Below are 24388 nucleotides of genomic sequence, written 5' to 3'. Positions count from 1 at the left end.
GCTCCCTCCCAATTAGAAACCTGGGCATACGAGTTCTTCAATGATCTGCTTCAGAAACCACTGGATTCTGCTATTGAGATAGACAGAATCCACCGTTCACTGGGCCCAAAACCTGATGATCCCAGGAGACCTAGAATTGTGATATGCAGAATCCATTTTTGCTCAATCAAGGACCAGATCCTTCAGCGTGCTAGAAGGGCAGGAGAGTTATCATTCCGAGGATCGCCATTGCTGATCTTATCAGATCTCTCTCGCCGCACTCTTCAGCTACGCAAGGCCCTGAAACCATTGCTGACACTCCTCAGAAAGAAGGGGACACTCTTCAGAGAGAAGGGAATGAACTATCGATGGGGATTCCTGTTCCAGCTACACGCTAACAAAGAGGGCAAATCTGCCACGTTTAGAGGCCTGGGAGATCTACCGAGCTTTCTATCTATGTTCAAGCTATCTTCTGTGTCTCTGCCCAAATGGCCAAGCCCATGCTCCCTACAAATTCCCCCACCAAGAAATGAGTGGCAAAAAGTAGGCCAGAGAACACGATGTCGAACACCACGCCAGAAGACACAGGAGGCACTTCTGTCTTCGGCCAGTGACCTCACCTGAAAAGAACACTGTGGTTCGCTTTCATTTACCTTGTCAAAATGACATGAGCCCGTCCGAGAGGGGTCCTGGACCTGTTTGGGGTTGATAATGTTTTCTTATTTCAAAGCTTAATTCATGGCGCGGGTGGTGGGGGCGGAATGAGCACTGTATAGGGAAAGTGAAAGTAACATGTACTTTCACTACGGGAGCCTCGGGGGGTCATGTGACCTCCCGGGATTCCCTGCTACTGCAGAGCTGGAGGGTCAGACTAGACCCTGGCAGCTCTGCAGGTGACTAATGTCACCACAGGGGTTGCTTTCCCCTGTAACTAGGGCTCCTATGGACGCCCCAGCTACAGTGGGAAAGTGTCAAATAAAGAAAAAAAAATATGTGAATGTCCCCCAGAGGTCTTGCATGACGTCATGTGGGACACAGATAGTAAAATACACAATTACATACATAAGTAAAACAAAATTACAGAATAAAACAACAATATATACATAAGAAAGAGAATAACACAAAACCGACGCCAACAAAAACCGTCGCCGTATGCGCCCTGTAAACCAAAACCATACATACTATATATCAAAATGTCCGAAACAAATAGAGGAACCTATTCCCATACTTTATTTTAGTGTAAATATAAAAATAATTTTTGAAAAAATTATAAATGTTAAGAAAATGATTTTTTTTTAGCTTCTTACCCCCAATAAAACTAAAAAACAGGAAAAAAAGGCAGTGAAAAAAATATAAAAAAAATAGTCCTGTATGTCACGGAAAAAAAAAAACGCAGCAAAAATAATTTTGGTAGCTAAAGGAAAAAAAATAGAGCAGTAAAACCGCCACATGGGTAAAATCCCTAAAATGTGTCTGGTCCTTAAAGGGGTTGTCTCGCAAAATCAAGCGGGGTTATACACTTCTGTATGGCCATATTAATGCACTTTGTAATATACATCGTGCATTAAATATGAGCCATACAGAAGTTATTCACTTACCTGCTCTGTTGCTAGCGTCCCCGTCGCCATGGTTCCGTCTAATTTCGGTGTCTTCTTGCTTTTTTAGACGCGCTTGCGCAGATGGGTCTTCTCCCTTCGGCTCGGCTCGACAGCATCGGCGTTTTGGCTCCGCCACCCCTTGTACACATCATCGCGTAGCTCCGCCCCAATCAGGAGGCTGGAGTCGGCACGTGCCAGGGGCGGAGCTACGCGATGACGCGTACAAGGGGCGGAGCCAAAACGCCGATGCTGTCGAGCCGAGCCGAAGGGAGAAGACCAATCTGCGCAAGCGCGTCTAAAGAAGACACCGAAATTAGACGGAACCATGGCGACGGGGACGCTAGCAACGGAGCAGGTAAAGTGAATAACTTCTGTATGGCTCATATTTAATGCACGATGTATATTACAAAGCGCATTAATATGGCCATACAGAAGTGTATAACCCCACTTGATTTCGCGAGAAAACCCCTTTAAGGTACAAAACAGCTTGGTCCTTAAAGGGGTTGTCCCGCGCCGAAACGGGTTTTTTTTTTTTTCAACCCCCCCCCCCCCCGTTCGGCACGAGACAACCCCGATGCAGGGGTTAAAAAAGAACACCGGAGAGTGCTTACCTGAATCCCCGCGCTCCGGTGACTTCTTACTTACCTGCTGAAGATGGCCGCCGGGATCTTCTCCCTCGGTGGACCGCAGGGCTTCTGTGCGGTCCATTGCCGATTCCAGCCTCCTGATTGGCTGGAATCGGCACGTGACGGGGCGGAGCTACACGGAGTCGGCATCCTGCACGAGCGGCCCCATTGAGGAAAGAAGACCCGGACTGCGCAAGCGCGGCTAATTTGGCCATTAGACGGCAAAAATTAGTCGGCTCCATGGAAACGAGGACGCTAGCAACGGAGCAGGTAAGTGAAAAACGTCTTATAACTTCTGTATGGCTCATAATTAATGCACAATGTACATTACAAAGTGCATTAATATGGCCATACAGAAGTGTATAGACCCACTTGCTGCCGCGGGACAACCCCTTTAAGGGCTTAAAGGAGCTCATGCATACGCTTATATAGATAAAATGTCTGTAATGTTGTTGAAAAATGCAAATAAAAAACGTTTGAACATAAAATGCATTTTTTGAGACGTTTAATGCCCTTAGCAAACTATCCCTTTACTGCTCAAGCATAACAACATTTTGTGAATTTACAGAATTTTCTTTGGCAGAGAAAATGGTTGTGTATCAACATGACCAAACTGATGGTCCCAAGGAACAAAGAGGGAGCTAATTTGTCTAACTTCAGAGGGTATAACCTGGCCTGTCTATCCCAATATATCATCAACTGGATTTGTGACACTATTATTATTCTGCTTTGGAATTTAAATTCCATACCCCTTATGATTTGAAAACCCTTTTACATATCACTTAGGTGTGATGCCCAAGGAAGTTAAGAGTTTGGTTCTTTTTAGAGGCACTATAGGGCTGGGTTCTCACGGGATGGAAATCCTGCGGACATCTCGCGGCTTGGCCGCACCGAAAAAACGTAAGATTTCTACGGCAGAGCCACAGCTTCAAAGCCCACAGCATTTCGCCACAGGTTTTGGAGCGGTTTGGCTGCCGGCATTCCGCTGCAGCTTTCTCTACACATAGAGAGGTGTGAGGCCGCAGCGGAATTACAAAAAAAAAAAAAAGAATTGACATGCCGCGGAATTGAATTTTGTGCCTCATGTCCTTTTCTGCCCGGCTTTGCCGCAATGGATTGGCTGCCCCGTGCGGACGAGATTTTTGCAAAATCTCGTCCAGATGCCTGGCTAATCCCAGAATTAGGAGCCATATATATAAACATACAGTCATACAACACCTTAGTACATTAGTATATGTAGAAAAATGATAGATGGAAAAAATGAGTATGCATAAAACTATTAAAAATCAGTCTAAAATCAATATCAATGGCCTTAGGTATATTAAAAGAACATTCACCAAAACTATGTGATAAAAGTATGTATGACTGTATACTAATCTACTAAGGTGTTGTATGACTGTATGTTATATATATATATATATATATATATATATATATATATATATATATATATATATATATATATATATGACTACTTTTAACCCGCATGACTTTATATAACAAAGACATAAAATATATTTTTGTCCTTTTTTCTTCTACTCTCCCATCCTCTCCCTCCCACTTTGCCTTCTAATCTGTATTTTATAGCTTGTATAGCTTGTATGTTTTAAACTCCAGCTGAACTGATGAAGGGCTTTTCCCCGAAATGCGTTTTCATAAGCTGATCACGTACTTTATTAAATAAAAGGAGAAGTTTTCCACACCTCTGGTCACTTCCTACTTGCTTTAACCTGGAGTGTTGCGCCTTCTCCTTTGCCAGTTTTTTAGTCCTATTCTCTTACTCTGTCACGCCCACCCAGGTGGTGCGTCATCTTGTCCGGCAGCACCTCCACTATTGAAGTTACCACTTCATTCTCTTCACCACATATGTATCATCATTTTCAGCAAATAAAGAAAAACGGACTCAGCGCTCACGGGATCCAGGACAAAAAGTTTGGTGATTTCAATGAAGAATTGATATATTATAATATCATCTTTATTGTGACGCGCTGAGTCAGTTTTTAATTTGCTGAATTTGATTGTGTGAAGACTCCCCTGCTAGAGAAGTCCTACCTGATGTCAGCCGGCTCTCCGGTTTTATGCTGGATGGTAGATCTGGATTATGATTATATGCCTTCTTGGATACTAGGTGCCAGTGGGTCCCCTAGATAAGGAGGATCCCACTTGGCACCAGGTGAGTCCCCAGTTTTATTCTTCATTTGTGAAGTATATAACAATGGAGCGCTGTTTCACCTTCTAACTTATCTTATGTAGTATCATTGTTCACAACAAACACAACTGTACAGGTTTTGCTCCACCCCTTTTTTTCCTCCTCGTCCACTATTTTCATATTAGCCTTATATGGCAGGCTCAGAGAAATGTTGCTCCCTTGCTCTCACGAACAGTTCTGTGCAATGTGGACACAACAATTGGGGGATGAGAATGCAGGTGGAAAAAAAAAACACACACAAAAGGATGGAATATATTACATAGGAACGTACTGAATGAAGTATGGCATGATACACACTTTAGAATCATGCATGGTGCACCATTGCTTTTAATCTCTCTTCTACTCCTGAAAAACCAGATAGATTAGCTAATTGTCAAATGATAAATTGTGTTACGTGTGCTGCTGAGACATGTTGGTACTATTGTGATTCCAGCAGCACAGCACTCTCAGGGTTAATGATTGAGCTGGCTGGGTGTGGTACTTCCTGCTAGCCAATCCCCTGGATCTGTGCTCACATATAAACCCAGCTCCTGGTCAGTCTCTGTATGGCCCCTAAGGTGAGCAGTCATGAATGCTTGTCTGGTGAGGTTTGCAGTGTGATCTAGTTTATGTCCGTTTGTATGTTTAAATTCTGTCAGTTTTGTGTCAGCATGCTATGTGAACTCTGTCTGGTTCTGCTGGACTCCTGGTTAGTGTAGGGACTAGCAGTATAACCAGGAGCCATGAAGTGGCCTGCTAGCTTCCACATATTGTACAACATGTCAACTAATACCTGGTATTTTTATTCAGCTTCCTATCTGTTACTAGTGGTTGCATGCTGTATGCTGTGTATTCTGGCTCTGTGTGTCCTATTGTTCAGGCCCTGTCATGTGGCATGTGAATGCATCCGGTTCTGGTGCGTGGCTCCTAGGATCAGCTAGGGCCCTAGATCCGAAGACCGCTGGGCTGCCCTTATTGGGGCAATGTCCCCGCACAGGGTCAGTTTGCCAGATACCTGTGTGAAACCCGTGTGTGTCCCCTTTGGTCATGATCGTGTGGGCCTCGTGCTTTGTCTGCCCACACGATCGTAACAAATTGTTTATGAGGCTTCACGATTCTCTTTACTTCAATAGTGTACTTCATTATGATGATAGAGGGGATACAGCTACAACTAATACAGAAAGAACGCAGCCTTTTCGCCTTCATTTTATTACCACGGTGGCTACAAGATACTGATTGCATGGGATAGTTCTAATACTCAGTATGTATCAAGGAATTGCTCTGTATGAGATTCCCTTATTTAAAAGAATGGGGTGCAAACTTTTGTTATGCCATCCCCTCATATACTAGCTACCTCACTAGTTATCCAGCCCCCATGTACTATTCACACACCTATCATCCCAGGTACCCCCCCCCATGTGAGCACCCGCAAGTACTATACATCCCTCCACTCATCCCAACTTCCTATGCATTCCATGTTCCCTTCCATACCCTAACTGAGCAGCCAAGCCATTCTGACAAGGAACTCTGTCAGCCATGTTAAGTTTCACCCTTGCTAGTGATAAGGTAGTGGAGAGAGAAGACTGGGAACTGTGGACACTAAAGGAGCAGGTTCTGCTTTAACATAACTGCCCAGAAGATCAGCCCTGCATTAAGAACATTAGAGCAACGCTAAGTACCGCCACCCCAGTGCAGAAAGCTGAAGTGTGCAGATGCAGCTCGACTGGGTTTTTCATACCTCAGGCCATGTCATGGTGGTGACCACTATGAATCGCAAGGCGCGCACAGTAGGTGGATTTTACAGGGGTAAATGATAGCAATGATGGTGACAGTTAGATGTGACACCAGTGCCTCTGAAGATAGTGTAATGAAAGAATAGAGTCTACCAGTCTCAGTTATCTGGTTGTTGTACTGAGTGGTTATTTGTGGAGGAATTGAGGAACCAACGTGGGCTTGCTGGCGGGCATACTGACTTTTGGCTAAGCAGGACTGCGAATCACTCACAGTTGAAAGGCTCGTTTTCCTTTCAGTTGTGCGAGGTCTGCACTGACTCCGATGTCTTCTGGTAGGGTGGAACAAGACACTCCTGCGGCCGACTCCACAACTTGCTTTTTCCCAGGCGCTGCTAGATAACATTCAGCTTCAGTTAAGCTGGACCTCACACAAGCTCAGACTTGTCTTGAGCTCAGGCTTAACTTGATTCCTGTGGGCTTGACTTTCCCATCAGATTCCTTAGACTTTCCTTCACTCTTTCTCTCTCTCCATTCCATCTGTTGACCTTCTTTTTTCTTCTCTCTCCTCACCAAATCCCTGGCCTTTTATATAATTCCCCCATAACCAATCGTGAGCTTAAGGAAATCCCCAGTGCCCAATCACAGGGCTAGTTAAGGGGTGATTGACAGGAAACAGAGTGGGTTAGGGTGAATTACAGTTAAGTTTGACAGAGACGACACCAGACACAAACTCCGGATGGGTACTGGTGCATCTTGTCTCCACTGGAAGTATAGGTAGAGACATGGGTTAGCCAGGTTCACAGAGAGGGAAGGGGCAGGCAATGCCCACAGGTGGTGATTGGCTGCTGCAGGCTGTCACTTTCCCTGCTGGACTCCCATCCCAGGTGCTGACACTTTCACATATCTACTGGTATCTCTGTTTGCGAGTCTGCTGCTGTGAGTATGTCGACTCCAAGCTCCCCTGCCTGCACACGGTTTGCGCTCAGAACCCACTCCCCAAGCTGGTGTTAACATCCCCGCTATGCCCCTGCTGTCAGTGTCCAGCCATCTGCGTTTGTGAGGCATCTGCCGTGCCTATGCTCACGGTCCCGCTGTGACTCTCGCCTTCACCGTCTTCCCCACTCTCTCTGCACTCACTCTGCTCTTCCCTGGTGGCCTGCCATTAGCACCCCCTGGTCCGCTGACACAGTCCCTGGAACCCTCTCATCCTCAGTCCCGGCACTGTCCTGCCATGCTGTGCGATCGGCTCAACGGTCCTGACATGCTGTGGGATCATCTTGCACCACTCTGCTGCCTCCTCCATCGGCACCTTGCAATGCTCTGCATCCTCCTCCGTGTTCTGAAGCTGGCACCTTGTAGGGAAGGCAATGCACCAAGGGCTCCTGCACCAGGGCCTCCATCTGAACTCCAGTGCGGCAGCCAATCAGCAACTAGGGGTGTGAACTGGCCATTCCCTGTCACTGCTGTAGGCTAAACCCATGCCTCCACCCCTAGTTCCGGTAGAGACAAGATGCACCAGTACCCTCCGGATGACCCAGACAAGACCAATACACACAAGTTAACACACCTAACAAGACCCGCAGACATACATATACACACCACATGAGATAGTTAACTAAGTGCTGTGGGGGCCCCAACTCTGGGACACTACACCAGCGAGAACTTTCTAAGTGCATAAAAAACTCTTTAAAAGGAAAAAGTGCTGCATAACAAGTGTGTGACACAGCAGCAGTGAGGAGCGAGGTAGCAGACTCAACTGCAACATTTAAAGTGGTAGAGGTCACGTCGAAGGGATAGCAATTTTGGTAGCTGTGTCCTCATGATAGAGAGCCATTAGAGAATAGCCAGGAAGCCCAAAGAAAGACCAGTATGCCCGTGAAAGGTCTGCATAGCAACTTCTGCTGCAGATAAAGGAAAGGCATGCTCTAGTAGTACCTACAGCAAGTGGAAGACTGGCCAAGCCACCAGGGTGAAGAACCCCGCAATGCATGGGAAGTGAGGTAGTCTCTCTCTTCACTGTTACCTGACATAAGACGGTGGTGCTGAAACAGAAATATTGCGTTATGTGCAGTAAATTGCTTGTGTAGTTAGCAGATAGGATGATACTGTATAATGTTATGTTTTTCTGACGTTTTGTGAAATATTTATGGCGGCTGTATCATAGCAGTTCCAAGGTGGAAGATCTCTGTAGAAGTAATGTCAGTGACATTGGCGTCCGGTGTAAGATGAACACAGTTCCTTCTGCGCATGAGAGGTCGGGTTTAGCTCAGTTTAACATCAGTTTGTGCTGCTCCTAAGTGAAAGCAGTATTGGACGTGTTTAGTAAGCCCCAAGTTGACATGTGCCTTGCTGCTGCCACTTAGAGAAACTGGAAAGGAATGCTTGGATCAATGTGTTATGTCGTGTGTAGTTAATGTTGCAGCCATTCGGAGGTTCCCACCTTGCTTTTAGGCCAGACCAGGGTTTAGCAGTATTCCTACCTCTCCTGGAGCTGAGGGGTGTGGTGGTTGCAAGAGTAATGTTAGTCCTCACCTGGTGCTGAATAGCTCTGCTCCTATTTAAGCAGTGCTAGTATTGACTCCTGTGCTGGTCAATGCTTCAGTTGCCCCTGGACAGCTGCTGAGGAAACACATCCTGCTTGAAGGTCCTCCGTGCTAGCTAAGTTCCTATATCCATTTTGTTTGGTTTTCTGTTTCCCTTTCTTTGGGTTCTAGGGCTACCTGATAGGGACTTGTCAGTGGCCCAGGAACGAGTGCGGGTCCGCACCTATAGGAGCGATCGGCCCACAGAGTAGGCAGGGCCCCCTCCCGGGTAAGGGGTTTATAGGGAAAGATTTTCCCGTAGTTTTATGTTTCTTTTGCACAGGTGTGCCTTTTCGTTTGTTTTGGATATTGCATGTCCGGTTGGACGCAACAGTTAATAAGTGTTTGGGAAATAATGAATCCTTATTCACTGTTGCTTTTAAAAAATATATGCTGAATGTTAAAATACAACATTTAAGTATGCAAACCCTTCTATGGAGCAAAATAATATACGTGTTTTGGTTAAGTAAAGTTATTCTTTGATAAGAATTGTCTGCCTCTGTCTGTCTGTTATCACCGTGTCATCATATACCATCCACTGGCTCCATACTATTCACACACACCTATCGTCCTGGCCCTTCTTATACTGTTCCCCCTCATCATATTCTGTTTCCACAAAGCAAATACAGTAATGTTTCACATACTTTTCTCTTTTACCGCAAAACATACATAAAAATCAGGTTGACAGATTACTGGGATGGACTGTTGAGGATTCAGCGGTCATGGTACACATTGACACCAATGACAAAGTTAGAGGTAGTTGGAAGGTCCTTAAACATGATTTCAGAGAATTAGGATATAAGCTTAGGGCAACGTCCTGCAAAGTTCCTGGAGAATCGGGCTGACTTTGCTATTGACTACAGACTCTACTGTAGGGATGAGCTGCATATCAATAGGGAGGGTGCAGCTGTGCTGGGGGAGAATATGGTGTAGGCAGTTAAAGGGTAAAGTTGTGGATGAAGTATATCTCCCTCCCAGGCTCTTAGTCTGGACAGGGTGGAGATCTAGTCCACAACTTCACCTTGGTTTTCAGGAACCTCAGCTGTAGGCACTGACCTCATTACGGGGGCATAAAAGGCTGCGGCATTCCAGGGGGTCAGTGCCTGACAGCAGGAGGAGGAAGCTTCTGAGCACATTGCATGATGCAGCTTCTATTGGTGATTTTGCATGGACCTGAGCACCTTGTGCGGTGCATGTTTCATGGACCTTTTCGTTTTGTTTTACTTGGAGTGCGTCTTACAAATAAACAAGTTTATTATCTGTCGAGTCCTGAGTGTCTGTGCTGCCCCCACCCTCTTGAGAACATTCTGATATATGGTGCTTGCATGCGGGCATCAATCCGAAAATCCTAAGGGCAACGGCACAGCACCAGTGAATTTCCTGGGTAAAGTCTGCGACTGTGATGCAAGTGCCAACCCCGGCTATGGAGGAGCTGCCGGCGTGGATGGACCGTCTGACAAATCTCCTACTCAAACATCCAGCCTTAAGGAAGGATGGGGCCCCAACTACAGCCAAGCCCAGGTAGACTGTGCAGAATTACCTGCAAAAGATGACTCCCAATGATGATGTTGAGGCCTATCTGACAGTGTTTGAAAAAAACGCCGAACGAGAGAACCTCCCCAAGGCTGAGTGGGTCAAGGTTCTATCCCCGTTCCTCAGTGTTCACGAGGTAAGCGACTACGCCCGATTAAAGGCAGAGATCCTGGCTCATCTGGGGGTTACAGCGGCGGTCTGGACGTTAAGAGTGCATAATTGGAGCTACACGTCCGGCCAATCAGCCAAGTCGCAGATGTTTGACTTGTATCATCTGGTTAAAAAATGGCTAGAGCTGGACATTTGCACACCCACCCAGATGATTGACAAGGTCATGGTGGACCATTATACCCGTGCCCTGCCGGCGGATCTACAGCGCTGGGTCGGCCATGGGGGGGGGGGGCTAAGGATGCTAACCAGCTGGTAGAATTGGTCGACTGCTACACCGCGACAGAAAACTACCTCCGAGACGTCCATTCCGTCCAGACCCCCATTACAAGTTCGAGACCTGCAAGGGGTAAGAGACCACCGGATGCCGGAGGGAAGCAGTGTCCTGGTGGGAAGGAGATTGGGCCCCCAGAGAGGGTGCCACTGGAGTTGAAAGGCTCGGATAGCCCCAACCAGTCTCCTAAGCCGAGGAAACTAGGGCCTTTGAGGTGCTGGAGGTGCCAGGGGCTCGGACATGTGTTGGCTCAGTGCCCCGTAACCAATGAGCCTATGGAGTGTGACGGTGCTTGGCACCAGTCCATGTTCGCAAGGCCTAGTTGCGGTGCCTCCAAGAAACTAGAGACTGAGCTGCATCTGTGTCGGTTAAGTGTAAACCGCCATTCTGTGGAGGCGCTATTGGACTCGGGGAGCCTGGTCATCTTATTGCATGCTAGTCTGGTAGCAGAGGGCTTCCTACCAGATAAGCACATGGTGACACAAGGGTATATCCTATGGCACGTTGTAAGTTGAGACCCATGTTGGAACTGTGACCTATGATGTAGGTGTGGTCAAAGGGTTAATGCACAGTGTAATTGTGGGATGTTATTTTCTCGTGTTCTGGGACTTGTGGGGGAAGATGATAACCCTTTCTAAAGAAACAGGCACAAACCCAGTTGACCTTACCACTCCGCAGGATAGCAGGGTAACTGTGGATATTGAACCAGGACATGTAACCTTTCCTTTACAGGTTTTGGCTGGAGATGATGATGAAGAGGAAGTTCATCCCTCGGTTCAGGATGTGTCCGATCTGGAGGATATGCCTGAGAACTTTGGGACAGCCCAATTAAGGGACTCCACTCTTGTTAATGCAAAAGAAAATGTCCTAATAATAAATGGTGTGTTACAGGAACCAGGTTCTGACCAACGGTTCCCCCATTTTACCATGAATAATAACTTGTTAAACAGAGTAACAAAAATCGGCGAGAAAGTGGTGGAAAAATTGGTCGTGCCGAAGCTGTACAGACGCAGGGTGCTAGATTTGGCACATAATCATGTATTAGGGGGACATTTAGGAACTGATAAAACGCAGGATAGAATTCTTCAAAGGTTCTTCTTCTGGCCGGGGGTGTACAAGGACATAAAAGAGTACTGTGAGTTGTGCCCCACCTGTCAGAGCACCGCTCCTGTGTCGCACTTCCGCAGTTCCTTAGTGCCTCTCCCAATTACAGAGGTTCCCTTTGAGAGAATTGGAATGGATTTAGTGGGTCCCCTAGTCAAGTCGGCTAGAGGACATCAATACATTTTGTTCGTGTTAGATTATGCCACTCGGTACCCTGAGGCAATTCCTTTAAGAAGCCCTACTGCCAAAAACATTGCACGAGAATTGTCCCTTATGTTCTCCAGAGTAGGTCTTCCCAAGGAAATCCTCACGGACCAAGGGACCCCTTTCATGTCTAAAGTAACAACAAAATTGTGTCACCTCTTTAAAATTGATCACATGCGAACCTCAGTATACCACCCCCAGACGGATGGGTTGGTAGAGAGGTTCAATAAGAGAAGAGAAAGATGGTCAGGACTGGGACTGCCTGTTACCTTATCTTATGTTCTCCATATGGAAAGTACCACAGGCTTCCACAGGTTTCTCGCCACTTGAGTTGCTATATGGTCGACACTCCAGAGGATTGCTGGATATAACCAGAGAAACCTGGGAGGCCGAGTCGACTCCCTATAGGAGCGTTATAGAGCACATGGCTCAGATGAAGGATCGCATTAGCACGGTAATGCCCATTGTCTGGGAACATATGCAGAGGGCACAGGAGGCCCAAAGCAGAGTGTACAATCTTTCTGCCAGGGTGAGAACTTTTAGTCCCGGTGACCGGGTTCTCATCTTGGTACCTACTGTAGAGTGTAAGTTCCTCGCTAGGTCCCTATGAAATCGTTGAGAAGGTAGGCGACGTAAACTAGAGTGCACCAGCCGGGGAGAAGAAAGCCGTATCAAGCGTACCATGTTAATCTGATAAAACTCTGGAAGGATAGAGAAGCTTTGGCTACCTGAAGCATTAAGAGGGGTGGGCCGCAGCCCTCCCTGCCTGAGGTTAAAATAGGTGAGACCATCTCGGTGTGCCAACGGCAGGAGGCAAAAGAGTTCCTGCAAAGAAACAGAGACAAGTTCTCTGACCTGCCAGGTCGTACACATGTCATAAAACATGATATCATAACTGAACCTGGGATGAAGGTAAACCTAAAACTGTATAGGATTCCAGAAGCCCATAGGGAAGCAGTTTCTGCCGAAGTTAAGCGCATGCTGGAACAGGGGGCGATAGAGGAATCAAAAAGCGAATGGTCAAGCCCCATTGTGTTAGTTCCCAAACCGGACGGTACTTGGAAGTTTTGTAACTATTTCAGGAAATGAAATAAAATCTCTAAATTTGATGCGTATCCCATAACCAAGGTTGATGAATTCATTAAGTGATAGGGTAATGCCAGATGTATCACCACCCTTGACCTTACCAAAGGGTACTGGCAAATACCTCTGACTGACAAGGCCAGAGGGCTTGTTCTAGTACAAAGACACGCCATTTGGGTCACATGGCGCGCCTGCTACCTTCCAAAGGTTAATGGATCATATTTTGAGGTCTCACTATAACTATTCTGCTGCATACCTAGACAATGTCGTAATCTTTAGTACCGACTAGGAAAGTCACCTTGGGAAGGTACAGGCGGTCATGGATGCCATAAAAGGGGCGAGTTTAACCTTAAACCCTCGAAAATGTGCAGTAGCCCTGGAGGAAGCCAAGTACCTTGGCTATGTTATTGGCCACGGCCTCATTCAACCCCAGGTCAACAAGGTAGAGGCAATACAGGCATGGCCTAGACCTTTGACAAAAAAACAGGTCAGAGCCTTTTTAGGAATGACCGGGTACTACCGTAGGTTTGTGCCTTACTTTGCCTCTATTACAGCACCACTTACGGACTTGACGAAAGGGGGCAAGTTGGTAATGGTGGCGTGGACAGCTAGGGCCAAGCAGGCCTTTCAAAATTTAAAGTTGGCCCTTTGCCAACAGCCAGTGTTGATAACGGCCGACTTCTCAAAAGAGTTTATTGTGCAGATGGATCCTTCTAGTGTAGGGTTGGGTGCAGTGTTGTCCCAGCCCATAAATGGGGAAGAACATCCAGTATTGTATTTAAGCCGGAAGCTATCTCCTGCGGAGAAGAATTACGCTGTTGTGGAACTTGAATGTTTAGCCGTAAAAGAGGCACTGGAAACTATCTCTTGGGAATGGAGTTCAAATTGGTGTCAGACCATGCACCTTTGACCTGGATGAAGCAAAATAAGGAAAAGAATGTGAGGGTGACGAGATGGTTTCTCTCGCTTCAGAATTTCAAGTTCACCCTTGAATATGGGCAAGGCAAGTCACAAGGTAATGCTGATGCCTTGACTAGGGTGCATTGTCTGACCACCAAAAAGGCCAAGCCCTCCGGTCTGGAGAAGGGGGGGGGGTATGTAGGCAGTTAAAGGGTGAAATTGTGGATAAAGTATATCTCCCTCCCAGGCTCTTAGTCTGGACAGGGTGGAGATCCAGTCCGCAACTTCAGCCTAGTTCTCAGGAACCTCAGCTGCAGGCACTGACCTCGTTACGGGGGGCATAAAAGGCTGAATGTCTCTGAATGTTTCTTGTTCAAATGAGCCAATGATGCATTTGCCTGTCTAAATAGGGTGCATGAATGAGTTAACAGTGACATTACTTGCTCATTTGCTCGTTCAAACAAGACTTGACTGGCCTAAAAGTGCCATACCCGAGGCCTGTAAGAGTTATGTGTCCTAAGAAATATTAGGGTTTCACTCTTCTTACTGATTAATTACAAAGTTATCAACACATGATAAGATAAATTGAACTTCAATACCATCTGTTAGAACAGAAATCTGGATTAACTTGCAGTCGGTAGATAACAAAGATACTCTCCACGCTCTGCAGAATCCTGAGGAAGGTTGCAAAAACTCTAACACTAGTGTGCATAAATCCCAGGGCCAATCCTTGTAACAGTCCCCATCATAGTTCACCGATAGCTATTCGAGCCCTCTCTCAATGACGCCTGCCACAAACAGGTCTGCTAGTCCCTAAAAAGTCCCTGTATGGTGTGCATTCTGTTTGTCTTTTAATGAGGCTGGCCTCACTTACGACTCGATACTGCTGTAATTTTCAATGTGCTACTGAGGATCAGGTTCTGTGGCTCCACTGCACTGTCTGAACTTTCTCTCACAGATTGTCGTACTTCATATGATAGCCCCTCTGCAGCTTAAACACTTAGATACCAAAGAAAATTTGGTACAGCAAACTCCCTAGTAATATAAACTTATCCAAGCAGTCTATACATATTTTTCAGGAATCAGTTTGGCAGAGTAATGAATTGCTGCTCATTTTAGGATACCCACATCCACTATTGGTACTCATCAGAATAAACACATTTTTTGTTTTCAGTTGATTCAAGCATTTTGATTTTATACATCACATATACTGTCCGTGTGCTTACTTATTGTAGACTCAAAACTGAACATTTATTCTCGTCTGTGAATCAATACTGCCATATAATTTTCTGATTGATAGCACAGGAATACTTACTGACACAAGTTGGAATCTTCAACCACTTTCCCTCTGCACAACTTGCTGAATCTCCTCCAGAAATCCGAAAGCCATTATCACATATATATTTAGCGCTTTCACCATGGTTGAATATTTTCCTTTTTTCTACAACAGTTCCATGAGCAACATCTGGAGCCTCATCACATGGATCTTCTACAAAATTCAAAATTAATGTGTTCAAATATCTCAAAATTCTGCAGTTTTCAACCAATTGATAGCTGGCCTTCAGAAGATTTCACTAAAATTCCAATTTAGCACTCAAAATGTAGGCAAGTATCATCAAGTAGGCTCCCTTACAAACCTTTTTAATTCTCTGATTTTCTCAGAAAAAGACATAACTAAATTCAGGGTCCTTAATGAAAGTTTTTTCTATCTTCCTAAGAGCTCATGTGCATGAACGATGCGAATTACGCCTGCGGATTTACGCCGCGGGAGTACAACGATTAAAACCAAAAAAGTGCCAGCGAGTGATCGCAGATTTCCGCGGTTTTCGCTTCCCTATATTAATAAGAACCCTACTGCGACGTTAATTCACGGTAAAAAGAACACAAGATGATTTTTTTTCCGCTCGTGGAAATCCACAATATAAATCCACTGGTCGGCATTGCCAAGCAGAAAACCTATTTGCTTCTATGGAAGCTTGGCACAGTGGAATTTCTTGGGGATAAATGCGATGGAAATTTGTCCGTGGGCAGTAGCCCTGAAGACACAGCCTTTTTGGTCTTTAGGAGTGTCTTTTTTTTTTTGATCTTCGCATTCAAAAAGCCATAAATTTACTTTTTATGTTGACGTAGCCACATAAGGGATTACTGCATGGCCTGAACAATATGTTAACTTTATTCTCTGATTAGAGTTATATCACATTTAAATAGCTTTTCTGTAATGTTTTACTACATTTACAAAATAGAAAAAAAAAAATGTGTTGCACTCCAAAACCCATAGCATTTATTCTTCTGTTGACAGAGCTTTATGAAGGATTGTTTTTTTTTTTTGCAAGATAAGGCTTAAACAGACGAACGTATTTGCGGAGGCATTTCTGTGCATGAAAATCTAGCCAGTCTAACACAATAAAGCAAAACCATTGATTTCAATGGATTTGTTCAGACGAGCATGTTCCTGGCATGCAAAATCTGCGTACGAGAAAAGATAGGACTTGCCCTGTCTTTATCAGCGTTACACAAAAAGCGTGTGAACTGGCATTTGGTGTGCAAATATTACAGAACTTTACGCTGACATGTGTGTATCAGCCTGTTTCTTGCCGTCTATCAACCTAGTTCATGGGCAAGTACGATCCATAGCGGCGAACGTATTTGCACATACGCTCGTTTGAATTCGCTCTAAGTTGTTGTTTTCATTGGTACCATTTTGGTGAACATACAATACAACTTTTTCATTACTTTTTATTTCTCTTTTAAGGAGGCAGGCTGAACGGGGGCCCTTGCCATTCTGTGGTGTTATAGTATGGCATGGTACCAAAAGTACCCACTTCCCATGCCATATTACCACAAAAGGGATTGAATAAGGCAGATTCACATGCTTCTGAACCTATTTTGTGTTCAACAGTAAGGCTGAACTTAGAGTCAATACTACACAAACAAAACACACTTGGGGATTTTAAATGACGTCTGACATGTGAAGTGATCCCCACTGATTGGTGGAACAAAGCTGCCTGGTGGCGCACGGTTTTGATTCCTGTTATTTTAAAAAGAGTTGTATACAGTTCTTCAGGTTAGAAAGTAAATAGGCGAAACATTCAACTCAGAGAAGAGTTGGAAAAACTGATCAGTGCTGAAAACTCAGCCAGGCAATTCTGCCCTCTCATTATAATAATCGTCAAGGCATCACAGCTCTCCTACATGTACTGATCTGATCTGACATGGCTCTAACATTTTAGAAATCTTTGAAATCACATGTACAAAATCAAGGGCCCTGAATGTCTTAGAATGAAATATGCATTTGAAATACAGATGCAAGAAGTTACGCTGCTCAAAAGAAAATTGAGGAAATGTTTTGCTAACAATGAAGGGAGGGAACCCTTACATCACAAATCAAATCTTGTATGAAAGTCAAGCTGAAAATCTTTACAGTTATAAAATTGTATACATTGTGGAGAACAAAATGACGCATCAATGGACAATGTATATCAACTAATTAAGAGCTGGACTGCAAATCACCCAGAAAATCAATTTCTCTGCAAATGACAGTTGATCTACAGAGTGTTGGGATGTGAGCACATATCTCACTACATGATGTTGGGCAGTCATGGAGTCTGTTTCTGATAGTTTGGTCAAGAATATACAGGCTAGTAGCCTGTTGGAAGTCATTTTGTAGGGCTCTGGCAGTGTTCCTCTTGTTTCCCCTCATACAAAGGAGCAGATATTGGTCTATTTGCTGGGTTGATCCCTTTTACAGTCCGGGCCAGCTCTTCTCAATGTTTTTGAGCAGTGTATGTTTCTATGTTACTAGACCAACATTTATCCCCTATTTACAGGAAAGGTGATAAAGGCCTGATTGGTGGGGATCCTACTGCTAAGAAGCCATCAGTTCTGAGAACAAGGGTCCAGTATCCCCCTCATTTGTCACTGCGGGCTCACTGCCCTCCCTCGCAGTGACATCAGATTGAATGTAGAGGTGCTTGCACATGTGCAGTGCTGCAGCATTCATTTAAATGGGGCTGATGAAAATAGTCGAGTGCAAGCGCTCAGATATCTCCAGCAGTTGCACTGAAAATGAATGGAATAGTGCTGCTTATGTGTGAGTGCCTCTCCATTAAATCTTCTCACTGCAGGGGTTGCAGTGAGCATGCAGTGAGGAGGGGGGGGGGTGGCTGAAGACTTCTTAGAATTGGTGGAGATCTCAGTAGTAAGACCATCATGATCAGACTTTTTCTCACTTATCCTGTGGATAAGTGTTAAAGGTTGTTCTTGGTAGAACTCATTTAATAATGCTAACCAGAAACCAGCACCTCTGTAGACGCTACCAGATACAGACTGGCTGAAAACCACAGTGTTGAGTTAAAAGCATCAAGTCTTTATTTAGCGATCCAGGAAGACATAAAGCAACAGAGAACATATGCCTGAAACATGTGGGACGGCACATGTTCTCTTTTTCTTTATGTCTTCCTGGATCATTTAATAAAGACCAAAAGCTTTTAGCCCAATGCAGAATTTTCTCCATTTTCTTGTGCATTTAATAATGCTGGTTTACAAGAATGCACCAGCATTATATGCAATGCAGTGTTCCATTGCAATCCCTTCTTCACTGTTATAACTTATTAATAAAATTTTGAAAACTAATTAGAAACTCTTCTCCATGAAAAAGGTAGACTTATTCCTGTTTGTATGAACTCCCATTGGAGACACATTATTAAATTTTTACTCGGGAACTGGTTAAATGGCCACAATATACATACAGTGCATTTGGAAAGTCTTCAGACCCTTTCACTTTCTTTCACATTTTGTTATGTTGTGGCTTTGTGCAAATAAAAAAAAAGTAAAGTTTTGCCCTATCCTGCTGCACTCAATATCTCGTAATGACAAAGTGAAAACGCAATGTTAGAAATGTTTGTAAATGTTTTAAAAATGAAAAACTTCATGCCCCAGTAACAGCATCTCTCACCCTAAGGGGATCAACACGCAAAAGCTGGAGATGGAGATTAAACGAGGCACTTATAGAAAACCAAGAAGTAACCGAAACCATATCGAAAAACTTAGAATTTTTCTTCAAAGACAATATCCAGTCTTTTGACAAACACCCTTTAGTATGGGAGACCCACAAGGCGTACATTAGAGGCCTTTTCATATCATTAGGCGCAGCACATAAAAAACGCAATCAAAAAGTCATCGATGACCTACTCACACAAATATCCTCTCTAGAGCAAAAATCGAAACAAAAAAAGGCACAAGAAGCCCAAACAAAATTAACAGAATTAAGAGAGCAACTGAAAGACATACTTAACAACAAATTCGCAAAATCTGTGCTCTACTTTAAACACCAGCTTTACTCACATGGCAACAAGGGAGGCAGACTCATGACCTCATTAATTAAAAAAGCCAAAAGTAAAACACATATATCCAGCATTACAGATCATATGGGAAACACACACAACAATTCCACCAAAATAGCCCAGATCTTTCAAGAATTCTATAAAGAATTGTATAACTTAAACAATTCAGATAACCACAAAAATGAAGACAAAAAAGAAAAAATAGAGAAACTCCTATCCTCTTTAACTCTCCCCGAACTGAGCAGTAACGAAGCCTCCGAATTAGCAAAACCAGTCACCATCGAAGAACTGACACTAATACTAAATAGCTTCCCTTTACACAAAAGCCTAGGCCCAGATGGCCTCCCTCTGGTATACTATAAAAAATTCTCAGAAATATTATTACCACAACTAGTCTCCACGTTTAACGCTCTATTGAGTGGAGCACAGCTGCCCAAACAAACTCAAGAAGCTTTTATTACATTGATACATAAAGAGGGGAAAGACTCCCAACTATGTGGCAGTTATAGGCCTATATCTTTATTAAACCAAGATATTAAAATATGGGCTAAACTACTTTCCAGCAGAATTAATAAAATCATCCCAAAATTAATACATGAAGAACAGTCAGGATTCGTGGCGGGACGCGAAGGTAAAGACAATTCAATTCGTCTCCTACACATTATAAAATACGCGCAACAAAAAAAAATCCCACTAATATTCCTAGGCATTGACGCGGAAAAAGCCTTTGACCGCGTAGATTGGTCTTTCATGCATGCTGTGCTAGAAAAATTCAACTTCCCACCTACATTAATTCAAGCAATATTCACACTATACTCAAATCCTAGTGCAAAAATAAAAGTGAATGATATATTCTCGCCGACTTTTTCAATCACCAACGGCACTAGGCAGGGCTGCCCCCTGTCCCCTACCCTATTCATACTTACACTGGAAATTTTGCTACAGATGGTAAGACAGAGTAATGAAATCAAAGGAATAGAACTGGACCACTACTCAATAAAAACAGTAGCATTTGCTGATGACATACTTTTCATCCTAACTAACCCAGAAGAAAGCCTCGCTAAAATTAACAAAATATTACAAACATACAGCTCAATTTCGAACTTTAAAGTAAATGTCTCAAAATCTACTATATTAAACATTACCATCCCGCCATCAGCCGCAAAAAAACTCAAATTAATCTCTTCTTTTAGCTGGGCTGAAACCCATATAGAATATTTAGGGATCCTCATAACAAAAACCCTAGAAAACCTATATAATAAAAACTTCGCTCCCCTAACAGAAGAAATAGCAGCACTTCTTCGAACATATGACCTGCCATTCCTTACTTGGTTTGGCAGGAAAAATCTGATCCAAACATATATCGTACCTAAAATACTGTACAAACTACAAATGATACCAATCCACTTGCCAAGCTCCTTTTTCAAACGCATTAAATCATCACTCTCCAGATTCCTATGGAGCAGTAGAAGACCCAGACTTTCACATAAACTCCTAGCCCAGAGAAAAGAGCATGGAGGCATAAACCTCCCAGATATGGAACAATATTGTAAAGCAATACAGCTCAACAGATGGCTGGAATTAATCAAACCCTCAAAAAACCTAATTGTAAGTGCACTAGCTCAAGCGTCATATGGAAAATCCCTCAAAGGAGATCTATGGCGCCCCCCTCATAAAACCCACGTTAAAAAAAAACCCCACGACCTTCTCTTGAAAGGAATATGCGAAACATGGGCTTCGCTTAAAAAAGAAATAGCTCCCCATCCATCCCCCATAGCGCCTTTATCCCTTGTGCCAGAGTACCTCGATATGGACTTAGACAAACACACTAAACAGGTCTGGACTAACCTAGACAAACTTTCAATAGCAGACCTTTGGTCCCAACGAGACCTCAAAAACACGCATCTAACTGAAAAACTGCTAGCTTCAATACCGGGCCTTCGACTCAACCAACTTCAAACCCTACACATAACCAAAATCCTTGACAAATTCAATAAAAGGTTCCCATTGACACGTCCTCTTACAGATTTTGAGAAAAATGTTGAAACTCGAACTATTCAAAGTAGAAAATTAGCTCTCCTAAAAAAGAAATTCATAACCCATCAAGAAACATCTAGACCAGCATACATCAGATCCTGGGAGATGGAGCTCGGAATTAACTTATCAGACAAAGAGGTGAAATTCATATTGAACAACTCACACGGATATTCTAGATGCACCAAATTACAAGAGAACCACTATAAGCTTATCACTAGATGGTATAAAACCCCTGAGTGGCTTTACGCATGCAAACTTTCTAACACAAATCTGTGCTGGAGATGTAATGAACATGTAGGCTCCTTTATACACATATGGTGGTTATGTCCACGAATTAGGCCCTTTTGGAGCCAAGTCGAAAATAAAATACGCGAAATAACCCGCAGATCATTTACTCTCCACCCGGAACATGTGTTCTTAGCAAAACCGTCAGCAACCTATAAGCCCTCAAAAACCAATCTGATTACTCACCTCATATCAGCAGCGAAAGTTATAATCCCTCTAGCATGGCTTCAACCATCAGCTCCCACCTACACGGAATGGATAGCGAAGGTAAACGAAATTCGCCGCTTCGAAGAAATGACAAGTTGGTCATGTAGAACACATGAACAATTCAAAAAAATATGGGGCCAATGGCCAGGCACCCCCTCCTCTACATCCCACTAAATGGCATACAGTCTCTTTAGCTACAATTTAATTCAAACAGAACTTGCATATCTCACTCGTCTCATGATTTTCTTTTGGAGTTAGAGGTTATAATATAATAATAGATGTTCTCCCCCCCCCCCCCCCTTCCTTCCACACACCCTTCCTACCTTCACCTTTTTCACCATCCCAACCTCTGTTAAAGAAAAAATAATCAAGAAACTTTTTGCTTCTGTAACAATTAACATTGTTCAACTATTTTTCTCTGTAACAAATGTTTATTACAACCCTGTTGGTTGAACTTGTACATGCCTTTCTTGAATAAATAAAGAATAATTAAAAAAAAAAATAAAAAAAAAATACAATTATAGTTAAAACTACAAAAAAAAAAAAAAATGAAAAACTAACATTTTGCATTAACATAAGTATTCACACCCTGTACTCAGTACTTATTTGAAGCACCCTTGGAAGTAATTACAGCTTCCAGTCTTGTTGGGTATGGTGCCGCAAGGTTTGCAGAGCTGTACAACCTCTGTCAGGTTGGATGGAGGCAATTTGTTGACCGCCATTTTCAGGTCTCTCCAGAGATGTTCTATTGTGTTCAAGTAAGGATTCTGGCTAGGCCAATCAAGGAAATTCACAGAATTGTCCCTCCTGTGTTTTCTTGTCTGTGTCACTTTTTTGGAAGATAAACCTTCTGTCAGGTCTGAGGTCCCTTGTGCTCTAGATCAGGTTTTCATTACTATCTCTGTACTTTTCTCTATTAAGCTTTCCATCAGCCCTGACCACTCTCACCAACTAAATAACAGCCACACAGCATGATGCTACTACCACCATGTTCCACTGCAGGGATCGTATTGGGTAGGTGATAAGCAGCACCTGGTTTCCTCCAGACATAATGTTTAGAAGTGAGGCCAAAAAGTTTAATTTTAGTTTCATCAGACAAGAGAATCTGGTTTCTGGGGATGTGGTTTAGCCGAACATAAGAATGGCCGCTTAGTCCGGACCTCCGCGATACCAGGCTCTCAAAGCATCAGGAAAGCTACTAGACTGAGATCTAACTCACCTCAAAACCAACTTGGATACCTCGGCGGCCCTCTGATGTCCCGCCGCAAGTCCTCTCGAGCCCAGGCAGGGCGCCTGGAGGAGTTCTTCACCGCAGCTATTAGATCGCAGGAAACTGTAGCGGACGAGCCGACACCATCTCTATCCCCGCCGGGAGGGGAGAGGAACTCCTCGGAATCACGCTGCTCTTCACCGCAGAACGTGGCACCTCTCCAAGAAGATACCGAAGTGTGAGCTTGAAAGGGGGGTTCTCAGGTGGTTCTCCATGCTGCATGTCTACCTCTCCCAGTGTGGAGACTCCTGGTAGAGACACACAATAGGCTCACAAAATGGCACCCGCTCAGAAAGACTGGACTCATCCTCAAACATCACCTTCAGTCAGTCCACTTAAACAGCACCCTAGGCTGTCTGGGGAGCAGCATAAAAGTACATATATGCCTCCTGCAAATGACCTAATTTCCTCTATGCCCACATCAGAACAACCTGCAACTGAAGCATTCATTAAAGAGATGGTGGTTGCCCTGAGAAACTCCTTTCAATCCAGCTTTGATTATTTATCACACTCTTTAAAAGCAAACCTGGTGGAGCTGGATGAAAGGGCGACACATATTGAGAACAAGATGGGAGAGATCATGCACTCCCATAATGAACTGATTGACTCTCATTACGCTTTGACAGTGGAAGTAGATGCGCTCAAGATAAAAATAGCAGACATGGAGGATAGGAATCGTGGCAACAATATTAAGTTTAAAGGAATTCCAGAAAATATTCCAGCGACAGGCATTACTAAGTATCTCCAACAACTAATATTCGCCGTGCTCCCTGATGCCACCTCTATGGACTTAACAATCGATAGAGCTCACAGGCTGCCTAAGCCCAAATTTGTCCCGCATTCTGTTCCTAGAGATGTACTTGTATGGCTACATTTCTTCCATATAAAAGAAGCAGTCATGCAAGCTAAAACAGCTCCCAGCACCCTACTCAGAAATTGGACTATACATAGATTTATCACAAACCACACTTCAAGCCAGGAAGAAGTGCTCTACAATTACTAATGCCCTACGACAAGCAACAATTCCATATAAGTGGGGCTTTCCCCCAAAACTCATGATCTACAAGGATTGCGTAAACCATGCTTTCTCATCACCAGAGGACGCAGCTCCCACCTTGAAGCTATGGAACATCAACCTCGCTGCGGAGACGCCTACACTTCCAACCAGGAGACCCAGACTTCCAGAAAAGAATCAATCAGCAAACGACCCGAACCGCTGAGACAAGAAAAACATCTTAGGAAGATAAATGAGAGCCTGGACATCACTCTCATCTA

At 44.0% G+C, this 24388-nt stretch overlaps 1 protein-coding gene across 4 annotated transcripts in view; it reads right to left on the bottom strand.

Annotated features, from left to right (window-relative positions):
* LOC136621574 (complement factor H-like) overlaps window positions 1-24388 on the bottom strand; it is a 1208893-nt gene that overhangs the window by 801330 nt on the left and 383175 nt on the right. For 3 of the 4 annotated variants that reach the window (XM_066597134.1, XM_066597132.1, XM_066597133.1), the window contains one exon: window positions 15288-15461. The exons of the other annotated variant lie outside the window; for it this stretch is intronic. In XM_066597134.1, the coding sequence (XP_066453231.1) occupies window positions 15288-15461 (174 nt within the window). The remainder of the gene's footprint in view (window positions 1-15287; window positions 15462-24388) is intronic. 4 annotated transcript variants of the gene reach the window in all.

This window comes from Eleutherodactylus coqui, chromosome 3 (genome assembly GCF_035609145.1).
Source record: "Eleutherodactylus coqui strain aEleCoq1 chromosome 3, aEleCoq1.hap1, whole genome shotgun sequence".
NCBI classification, from domain to species: Eukaryota; Metazoa; Chordata; class Amphibia; order Anura; family Eleutherodactylidae; genus Eleutherodactylus; species Eleutherodactylus coqui.
The sequence above is the reverse complement of the archived record's forward strand: the minus strand, read 5'-3'. Positions and strand labels throughout refer to the sequence as shown.